The sequence below is a fragment of the Columba livia genome, chromosome Z, assembly GCF_036013475.1.
Source record: "Columba livia isolate bColLiv1 breed racing homer chromosome Z, bColLiv1.pat.W.v2, whole genome shotgun sequence".
Taxonomy (NCBI): Eukaryota; Metazoa; Chordata; class Aves; order Columbiformes; family Columbidae; genus Columba; species Columba livia.
Genome location: NC_088642.1, coordinates 76,543,242 through 76,554,341, shown reverse-complemented (window position 1 = coordinate 76,554,341; position 11,100 = coordinate 76,543,242). Strand labels below are relative to the sequence as shown.

The window sequence follows — 11,100 nt, the reverse complement described above, 5'->3', positions numbered from 1 at the left end:
GTTGTGCTGGCCGAGGCAGCTGCCCCACCTTTGCCAGGCCATTCTTTTTGCTTGGGCCGTCACAGAGACAGCAGCAGTGGGAACAGGGCCGGGAAGGGAAGCAGTCCCCGTCAGGGTGATGGCGGGAGGGAGGACAGCAGACGTGTTCCCCCTCAGCAGGACTGTCCCCGCCTGCCACGGCACACAGGGCAGCCAAGCGCCTCCGGGTTCCACAGCTCCCTCAGCAGCCTCTGAGGCCAGGCCTTGGCTTTCCAGGCACAGAGGGCTCCTGCGGGGCCCTGGCCAAGACGAGTCTGGTTGCCCTCGGTCCTCCTTGGTCAGTGCTGCCGTTTGGTCCTCAGCAGGGGGAGAGCGGGCAGAGGGGGCTCTGGCGACGTGATGTGGCTGTTGCCACCTGTGTAACGGTAGCTCCCCCGTTTCTTTCCAGAGGCAGCTTCCCAAGACCTTCCGGTACATCAAATTCCAGGTGGAGAGCAACTGGGGAAATCCAGAGTACACCTGTGTGTACCGAGTACAGGTGCACGGGAAGAGAGCCGGACAGGATGGCGACCGGCAGGCACTACAGATCATTTAGGACGATCAATAAAAAAGTTCTGTGGCAGCTTGTCGTGTGTATCTTCCTTGCTGGGACAGCTCTTTGGGTACTTGTCTTCACGGGCAGCCACAGTGAAGGATCTGGGCAGGCTCTCCTGGTCTTCTTGAGGCTGGATGTAGATCTCCTGGTGCAGCTGCTGCAGCCACATCCAAAAACGCTGGTGACATTTGGGCACCAGTTTATTGATGTCGTCGTGCAACTCTGCAGCAGGGAGCCCCGCCGTGTGCTGGGCCTGGAGGACGGCCGTGCTGCCGGGGAGCGGTAATAAAGGCCTGAAAACTGCAGAGCAAGTCTGGGTGCTCCTAGCGGTGCAGGTGGCGTTGCTGTCCCCGCCTGTGCTGCTTCCTCCCCTTTTCCTGGGGCGGTCTCCACCGTTTCCTCTCGTTCAACTTGCAGAGTACCACAGGGATATTCCCTCTGCTCTTGCACCTTTGCCCTGCTTGGACCATCATGGGGACCGTCCTGTGCTCTGCGAGTGCACCTCTCCCCAGAGCAAGCGCCGTTGGTCTTTGTAATTTTACAGAAGTGGCTTAGCAGCATTATTAGTTCCTGTTCACAGTTGGATTTAAGATTTAAGATTCCCTGGAGAGAACCGGCAGCCCTCAAAAGCTCCGATAAAGTGAAAGGCTGGAGGCCTTTGTCTGTTGCTCCTTAGCCTGTTGTTGGTGTTGAAAATTGCAGTTCTCCTTATCCTGAGTGTTCCATCTCCTGCTACTAGGCAGTTGAGGTTTCAGTCTGACAATGTCCCAGCTCCTGAGCCTGGAAGAACTGGTTTTGGTACAATGTTTCATGTGTAATTCTTTTCAGTCTCTGACGGTTTCCAATTGGCACAGTGGAACGTTTTTAAAGTAGCTTGAAAGTTCATCTGTATATAAGGACAGACTGAAAAACAGTGACTGAGTGGGATTTGTTAAGTCCTAGATCCACCCAACTGTTATGTTGTCTGTGATCAGAGCAGCAAGGAGGATATTCAGGAGTGCTAAGGGGCAAAGAGCAATGTGCTCTGAGCAAGTGTTGTGCCTTGAGCAACAGTGTCACGTCCCACAGTAGTTGTCCATAATGCCTGGGGAAACTGTCCCAAAGGCGCTCCTTCAGTTATCCCCGAAATCTCCTTTACACTAAATCCAAGGCACTGAAAGCGCTCAGCAGGGTAGGCAGTCCAGGTGGGCAGAGAATGGGTCAGACGTGCAGCGAGTCCCCTACAGCCCTTGGCTGCCCACACTGGACACCCCAAATCTGGCCACATAGCCACCGAGCCAGCATCAGGGACAAGGAACATGCGAGGTCTGCCTGCCTGCCAGAACGCTGGCGGGAAAGAACGAGTGCGTATGTGATTGTAGGTGCTGTCAGCACCAGAGATCTTGTAAGCGACCACAGTGGTGGGGCTGGGAGGCAGGCGGAGAAGGAGAGAGGAGTTGAGGAAAGGATCTTGTTGCAGGCAGAGCTTGCAAACAGCCCTCCCAAGTACAGAGGACCTGCTAAGCTCCACAGAGGCCCTCCTGATGCCTTGCACCACAGCTCTTTATTTGCTTTCCTCAGGCTCACAAACACTTCCGCAGTTGCCAACATCCCGAAGCCTGGGGGAGGCGTAATGAGTGACTATGCCTGTTGCTGGGAACGGGCGAGAGGCTTTAACCTAGTGGAAGGGGAAAGCAAAAAGTGGGAACTGGTGTTCTTGGTAGACCTTCCCTCCCACAGTGTGGCACATGTTGCAGCCTGTGTTCTGTAAGAGTGCTCTTCAAACCGTGGCCAGGCACTGCTGCTGTGCTGCCTGCCCCCAGAAACCATCAACTCAGATCTAATCCAGCATCAATACATAAAAACATGGACACACTGCTCCCAAAACTAAAAATCACAGCAAAAAGTACAGGGTGTTGGGAGGGAAGAATAAAAGTGGTGAGTGAATATTCAGAGGTTAACTTCCTGTTCACTTGGTTGGAAATGCAAAGCAGTGTGATGGCACAGGACTAACAGGCCCATAGAATTCCCTTCAGAAGGCCGGTTCGTGCATGGATTTAGCCTCACCACACAGCAATCATGGCATGGTCAGATAGGGAACCTGCATCACTGTTCAGAGCTCTTTGATGCCGTCTGGTACTTCAAATTCCAGGTGGAGAGAGACCGGGGAAACCCAGAGTACACCTGTGTGTACCGAGTACAAGAGTATAGGAAGAGGGTGAGACATTAGGACCACCTGCAGGCGCTACAGCTCCTTTAGGAAGAGTAATACAGAAGTTCTATGGCAGCTCTGCTTGTGTGACATCATTGCAAATGTTCTTCCAGGGACCTTCTGACAGGTGGAGCTGCCAGTGGGGAAGGGACCTTTCCCTGTGTAGTGGAAACTATTTTCCTGCTGTTACAACCCGGAACAAGTAACACTGGGGTCGTAGCAGTTTTGAGATTCCCTTGGACTAAAAAAAGGTGAAACGACACTAAACAACCAATGAGGAGTTGTATTCATCGTGGAAGCAACCTGAACGTGGAGAACGTAATGGTGGGTGGTGTGGCTTCTAATGAAAGTTTTATAAGAAGAGGATAGGCAGGAAAAGGAAAAGAGAAATATCACCACCCTTGGCTCCCACAATGATGATGACAGACGTGGCAATCCTCCAGTGATGGACATGCACCTGGCTTCTTGGAGTGGTGCCTTTGTAGTCCAGTTCCTGCCTCTTAATTATGCCAGTCATGGCCCTTGTCAGGGCCGCTCCCTGCTGCCCCTCAAGGACTTATGTGATGCTTACCTGATTATTGATCTTCTGCATTGTGGGAGGTGATTGTGAAGGGTCTTTCAGGTGGTTATAAGCCCGTTCCTCAAATAAATTCTGTACAACCTCTTTATCATACGTGGTGCTTATGCAACAGATTTGTGGCTCCTAAAATTCAAAGGGCATTTTGTCTTTTGATTTAGAAAGTGTGGGATCAGTTCCAGGAATTAGGTGTCATTAACAATTGCAAACCTAATCCCGGCAATTTCTCCTCTGTTTCTCTCAACAGATTTTAATTGACAGGACACTCCTTAAGTAGAGCTCTGCTAGGGAATGATGATAACTTCATCAGTGTATGCAGAATAGGATTAGAGATAGGCATTTAATTGTGTTATTTATTTTATTGTCTTTGAATAACTTCAGATGGAATTGCAAAGAATATTACAATCTTATGTATAAAATATAATCAGAGGACTTGTGAAACCAGGACAGCTGGAGACATGACCTTCCATTCCCTTCCTGCTGAATCCATCGAGGCTTTCGCTTTAACAAATCCAACCCCAGAGTATTTGCAGGAGTTCCAGTGTCATAGTGGCTTTGGTGGGGGTGGTGTCTCCAGGCAGCTGACACTTTACTCGAGCCATAATTTTGTAGGGCTTGTAATCACCAGAGCCAGATCCCACCAGGTCATAAAACGGGGACCCCACCAAAGACCCCCTTTCAGTGGTCAGAGCAGGAGGTCTGTGAACGGAGCCCTCCCTTAGATTGGAACACTGTCGAAGGAGCCTTCCTGGCACTGAGTGCCCTTGCCTCCTCTTTGGTGAGAGACGACTCTTCTGGATTTATTCTTACGTGAGCCTCATCCCAAATGAGGCAAGCGATTGTTTTCTGCTGGGTGTTTTTGAGTGCAAGAGGCCTCTTGTTCTGTTTTTTGGGTGTGAATGCTTGCTGTGGATCTTCATTCTTATGTGGTTGTACAATAATAATATTCTCAACTGGTATCTGAACCTCTGTTTTAGAATGTGGTCAGAGAGATGAATGATCTGGAGAAACCCTGTTCCTAGGTGGTTTATTGGCTAAACAGTTCTGGCTAGAATCAAGTCTGTTTCCTGCCTAAAGGGACTTTTCGTTTGCCTCCGAGACACACCTGCACACCAAGTTTGGGGGGGTGCTTAAACCAGTTCTGCCTCTGGACTAACCCGTGTGGCTCCGCAGCCTGTTCTGAAGCACCGCACTTCACTGCCATCAGCACCCGGCAGTGCCTCGTCTAGTTGAGTGTTCGGCCCATGGATTTATGGATGTCCAGACTATTTAATTGCTCCCTAACCCAGTCCTCATCAACTAAAGCAAACTCTTCTATTGATCTGGCTTCATCTGGGGTCTCAGGGGTACAGCGCTCCCCAGGACAGCCCCCAGCAGAGTAGACAGAGACAAAGAAGGCATTCAGTAATTCTGGCTTCTCTGTATCTTCTGCCACCAGGGCACCCACCCCATTCATCAGTGGGCCTACATTGCCTCTGGTATTAGTTTTATCTGCTAGGTATTTGAAAAAGTTCTTTTTGCTGTCCTTGACCCCTCTCGCCAGCTGTAATTCTAAGGAGGCCTTGGCTATCCTAGCTGCCTTCCTACATCCTCTAACAGCAGCCTTATATTCCTCCCAAGTGGCCAGCCCCTGCTTCCATGACCTGTAAACTCTCCTCTTCTGCTTGAGCATACCCAACAGATCCCTATTCAACCACGCAGGCCTCCTGGCTGCCTTCCTTGACTTCCTACGTGTGGGGATGCTCTGATCCTGAGCGTGGAAGAAGCAATCTCTGAATGCAATCCAGCTATCTTGGGCCCCTTTTCCTTCAAGCAGTCTTGCCCATGGGATTTCCCCCAGCAATTGCTTGAAAAGGCCAAAGTTAGCCCTGCTAAAGTCCAGGGTTGCAATTCTACTTGCTGTTCTGTTCCGGCCACACAAGATGCTGAACTCCACCATCTCGTGGTCACTGCAACCCAGGCAGCCCTCAACGTTTACTGCTTCAACCAGACCCTCCTTGTTAGTTGGAGCGGTGCACCTCTCCTAGTCGGCTCCTCCACCATCTGCAGGAGGAAGTTATCATCAATGCACTGGAGGAATCTCCTGGACTGTGGCTGGCTGGCTGGATGGTCCTTCCAGCAAACATCAGGGAAGTTAAAATCCCCCACAACAACCAAGGCCTGTGACTCTGAGGCCACTCTCAGCTGCCCATAGAAGGCCTCGTCAACTTCCTCAGCCTGATCTGGTCGTCTGTAATAGACACCTACTGTATCACCCCTGCCAGCCTGCTCCTTAATTCTGACCCGTACACTCTCAACTCTCTCCTCATCCACTCCTGGGCAGAATTTAGTACATTGTAGTTGCTCTCTCACATAGAAAGCAACTCCACCACCACGCCTGGCTGGCCTGTCTTTCCTGAAAAGGGCATAGCCATCCATGACCACATTCCAGTCATGTGAACTGTCCCACCATGTTTCTGTAATTGCCACCAGATGACAATAAACAGATGACCTGAGGTAGTTTAATTATTAAAGCCTGGCAGCTGGAGATATGAACTTCCATTCCCTTCCTGCTGAATCCATCGAGGCTTTCGCTTTAACAAATCCAACCCCAGAATATTTGCAGGAGTTCCAGTGTCACAGTGGTTTTGGTGGGGGTGATGTTCACAGGCAGCCAACACTTCACTCGAGCACGGGCTGAGGCTTGGAATATCTGAACACATTGGTTAACCCATATGTGATTTTGTAGGGCTTGTAATCACCAGAGCCAGATCCTACCAGGTCATAAAACGGGGACCCCACCAAAGACCCCCTTTCAGTGGTCAGAGCAGGAGGTCTGTGAACGGAGCCCTCCCTTAGATTGGAACACTGTCGAAGGAGCCTTCCTGGCACTGAGTGCCCTTGCCTCCTCTTTGGTGAGAGACGACTCTTCTGGATTTATTCTTATGTGAGCCTGATCCCAAACTAAGCAAGCGATTATTTTCTGCTGGGCCCTTGTCTCTGGGAGCTGCAGGTGTGGGTGAACCCACAGGGTCCCGCTCTCCAAAAAGGCACAGCAGCCCCCTCCAGGGTAGCCCCTCTGAGGTCACAATGGACGTCACCAGTCGGCTGTGGTGAGGTCATAGTCGCTGCCCTCTATAAAAGCCCACGCTCAGAGGTGGGCAGCAGCACAAAGCAGAGTGCTTTGAGCGGCTGGTGATCGGCTCGAGAAGCGCTGTTTGCATCTCGTCAGCAGATCAACATTTTCCTTCTGCGTGGCCACTGTGCTGGGCCTGAAGAGGTGCCAGCCATGTTGGCCACAAGAGTGCTGGGGCTCTTTGCCCTTTGCATTTTAATCGTGTTTTGTAAGTATCCCCGACCAAAACTGGCCCCATCAGTGCTGGGGAGAGGAACAAGCTCCTGAGGAAAATAACCCTCTCCTGCCAACGTGACCCACAGCTGCTGGTTTTTACTACTTGGACTCACGAGGTTCGGGACATGGAACGCTGAATGTAAGTGTCTCTTGCAGTATAAAGCCAACACCTGCCAAGGCCGTGGCTCTGCCCTCCTGGTTGGCCTGGGAAGATGGGGCACCTGGTCCCAGATGCCCATCGGTGCCAAAGGAGAACATGGGATGTGTTGGGGCACTGCCACTTGTCCTTCAATCTCCTTAGCGCCTGCATGGGGTTCAACATGGAGAGGGATCTTCCCGAGTGAGCTCTGCAGGGTGCCAGGCTGAAGCACGGAGCACTTTGGCAGAAGGTGCCTTGGCTGCCTGCGTGGCTCTCAGAGAGCCTGGGGGTCAGATGGAGACCTGAAAGATGCTCTGCTGAACACGGCTGTTACAGACCCCAGCCCTGGGGTCGGGGTCTCCCAAAGGGAATCCAAGCAGCTGGAATTTCTGCCAGCTCTGCCTGGGGGAGTCTCCTTTGGGAAGCCCTGGCAGTGCTCCTCATTCTTGTTGCAATGGCTGTCTCTCCAAAGGGTCAATTTTGTCAGCCAACAAGCTCCTTCAGAGGTCCACCATCCCTGTTCTTTATCTTGCAGGATGAGAGTGGGCTTTCTGAAGCGGAGCTGGAGTCACTGAGGTAAGAGCACCTTCTCGCCAAGGCACGCACCCTGTGGAGCCATCTCAGCTGTCTTCGTGCTGCCCACACTCACTCGCCTCGCATCCAGGACTCCTGACCTTCGCGGTCTGCCAGCTGTGGTGCTGGAAGGAGCCATTGGTACAGCAGAGGAAGGAAAGGGGCTGAGAGACGGGGGTGGCCAAGCCCAGCGGGCCCCTCTCTGCACAGGGTTTGGAGCTTGCCTGCAGAGACTGGGCAGCTGCTGGACAAGACCTGCTTTCCTGTGTCTGCAGGAAAGCCCAGGGCTGGCTGGAGCAGATGCGGCAGCTCAAGGAGACCGAGGATCAGGTGTCTGCTGCCAAGAGGAACATCCTGCAGGCAGTGACTTTGGCCCTGGAAGAACATGGTGTCCAAGAGGAGAAGAGAGAGGTAAAGGTGCCAGGGGTAGATCTGAGACCTTGCTACCTTTTTGGGCTCCCTCCTGCTGCTTCCTCTTAGCATTCTCCAAGTCGGCAGCTTTTCCCACAGGTCTTGCCTTGGGGTGTCCGATGCAGAGGCACTCCTTGGCTCTGTGCTAGGACTCAGTGTTCATGTAGAACAGCCTGTGAAAGTCTTTCTGTTCACTGCCATGACTACATTCCCCTCATTTTTCCCAGGAAATTCTGCACTTTACCCAGACGGCAATGGAAAAGGTGCTTGAAAACTACCACCGGATGCCTGACTGGGCAATGGGATCAATAGGTACGCAGACAGGGAATCTCGCTGCCCTTGGTTGGTGTGTGGCACTCCCCCAAAGTCTGCCCAGCTCTGCTTTCGACCTTGAGAAATACAGCCGAATGCACTGCTTCAGCTCCTAAACTCTGGCCATCTTCACGTCAGGTGGCACCATTGACAACCAGAGGACATCCAAGACTTATTTTGTACGAGACAAGAAGACCTGGTGGCTTTCCACATTGGACGTTTTCTCTGGAAAAGGTCCAGCGACAATCTTGCAGGTATCACGGAGAAAGCCTGACTTGTGGTTCAGCTCCAGGCGGAACAAGCACACAGCACTTCCCTTCAGCCCGGCCGTGTCACTCAGCCCTGCGGTCTGCATGGCAGTCCTGACCCCTGCTCCCTGGCAGCGCTGCCCTGCCGTCAGGAGGGGGACCGAGCTGAACCCAGCTTCTGTGACCTGCCCAGCACCCTGGGCTGCAGTTTGCCGGGGGAGCTGGTCCTTGGCAGCCCCCCTGCCACATCCCATCTCTCTCTGAAGGCGCCTTTGCGGAGCGGGTGGGAGTGGTGGGGGGTGCTGAGCCATGGGAGCAGGGAGAGACATTGCATGGGCCCTGCAGTGCAGAGTAGTTTTCGAAGGGCGATGGGGTGAGGTGCACTACGAGACCTGCCCTGTCTCTGCAGGCTCTGAGGAAGCAGAGCAGGCTCTGGAAAGGCAGTGGAGCCCCGAAGTTTTCTAGAAACACCTCCATATTGCTATGCTGCCCATGGGCTTGTAATCATTTAGGAGCAGGATTGCCACCCACAGGCCAGGCAAGGTCTCTGCTTCTGGTCCAACAGGCAGCTCTGTTGGGTCCTTGGTTGCCTTGCTGCTGATGGTCATGGCTTTGTACTTTCAGCACCGTATTGCCCCTGGGAACTGCTGGGCTTTCCAAGGATCTCAAGGCCACGTGGTCATCCGGTTGCCCGTAGAGGTCTGGCCAACGGCTTTCAGCGTCTGGCATATCTCTGAGGCAGTGTCGACTTCTGGGGAAGTCAGCGATGCCCCAAAAGATTTTGCCGTCTTTGTAAGTCTTTGCCTTGCCCTTCTCAGGTGTGCCTGGCCCCAGGGAAAAGCTGCTCCAGAGCTCTGCTGCTCACGGCGCCTTCCTCTGACATCTCCCTGGGTCTGGCTGCTGCAGAGCACAGCGTCCCCTGGGCACTGCTGGGGGGCACGTGGGGATCTGTGCCTCTGGGGCTTGTTTGCCTCATGGCCAAGGATCCTGGAGCACGTGCTCAAAGCAGCCTGACCCAGAGGCACCCTAACCTCTGTATACTACCCCTTTTAGCCCAGGGAGGTGGGGAGGGGTTCCTGGCTTGGTCCTCGACGTGCCCTTTTCCTGACACCCTGCTTGGGCCTGACCTGCTCCCTCTGTCTCTTGTCTTTGAGGGAGTGGATGAGGCTGGGGCAGAAACTCTCCTGGGGACGTTCACCTATGACGTGAACAAGATGATTGCTCAGACGTTCCATGTGCAGGTACAGCAAGAGCTGTGGCAGAATGCCCAGGGAGAAGGCAGCATTGTCTGTGGGGAAGAGGGCAAGAGGCAGAAAATGGTGCTTTGTTGTGCTGGCCGAGGCAGCTGCCCCACCTTTGCCAGGCCATTCTTTTTGCTTGGGCCGTCACAGAGACAGCAGCAGTGGGAACAGGGCCGGGAAGGGAAGCAGTCCCCGTCAGGGTGATGGCGGGAGGGAGGACGGCAGACGTGTTCCCCCTCAGCAGGACTGTCCCCGCCTGCCACGGCACACAGGGCAGCCAAGCGCCTCCGGGTTCCACAGCTCCCTCAGCTGCCTCTGAGGCCAGGCCTTGGCTTTCCAGGCACAGAGGGCTCCTGCGGGGCCCTGGCCAAGACGAGTCTGGTTGCCCTCGGTCCTCCTTGGTCAGTGCTGCCGTTTGGTCCTCAGCAGGGGGAGAGCGGGCAGAGGGGGCTCTGGCGACGTGATGTGGCTGTTGCCACCTGTGTAACGGTAGCTCCCCCGTTTCTTTCCAGAGGCAGCTTCCCAAGACCTTCCGGTACATCAAATTCCAGGTGGAGAGCAACTGGGGAAATCCAGAGTACACCTGTGTGTACCGAGTACAGGTGCACGGGAAGAGAGCCGGACAGGATGGCGACCGGCAGGCACTACAGATCATTTAGGACGATCAATAAAAAAGTTCTGTGGCAGCTTGTCGTGTGTATCTTCCTTGCTGGGACAGCTCTTTGGGTACTTGTCTTCACGGGCAGCCACAGTGAAGGATCTGGGCAGGCTCTCCTGGTCTTCTTGAGGCTGGATGTAGATCTCCTGGTGCAGCTGCTGCAGCCACATCCAAAAACGCTGGTGACATTTGGGCACCAGTTTATTGATGTCGTCGTGCAACTCTGCAGCAGGGAGCCCCGCCGTGTGCTGGGCCTGGAGGACGGCCGTGCTGCCGGGGAGCGGTAATAAAGGCCTGAAAACTGCAGAGCAAGTCTGGGTGCTCCTAGCGGTGCAGGTGGCGTTGCTGTCCCCGCCTGTGCTGCTTCCTCCCCTTTTTCTGGGGCGGTCTCCACCGTTTCCTCTCGTTCAACTTGCAGAGTACCACAGGGATATTCCCTCTGCTCTTGCACCTTTGCCCTGCTTGGACCATCATGGGGACAGTCCTGTGCTCTGCGAGTGCACCTCTCCCCAGAGCAAGCGCCGTTGGTCTTTGTAATTTTACAGAAGTGGCTTAGCAGCATTATTAGTTCCTGTTCACAGTTGGATTTAAGATTTAAGATTCCCTGGAGAGAACCGGCAGCCCTCAAAAGCTCCAATAAAGTGAAAGGCTGGAGGCCTTTGTCTGTTGCTCCTTAGCCTGTTGTTGGTGTTGAAAATTGCAGTTCTCCTTATCCTGAGTGTTCCATCTCCTGCTACTAGGCAGTTGAGGTTTCAGTCTGACAATGTCCCAGCTCCTGAGCCTGGAAGAACTGGTTTTGGTACAATGTTTCATGTGTAATTCTTTTCAGTCTCTGACGGTTTCCA

General features: G+C 53.5%; 1 protein-coding gene across 1 annotated transcript; it reads left to right on the top strand.

Annotated features, from left to right (window-relative positions):
• The first annotated feature begins 8,826 nt into the window (after positions 1–8,826).
• LOC135577239 (SUN domain-containing protein 3-like) lies at positions 8,827–10,274 on the top strand. Its single transcript, XM_065045167.1, has 3 exons — positions 8,827–9,148; positions 9,511–9,597; positions 10,110–10,274. Exons 1-3 carry the CDS (start codon positions 8,957–8,959, stop codon positions 10,254–10,256), a joined length of 426 nt encoding a protein of 141 aa, XP_064901239.1. The 5' UTR covers positions 8,827–8,956; the 3' UTR covers positions 10,257–10,274.
• Positions 10,275–11,100: the final 826 nt, after the last annotated feature.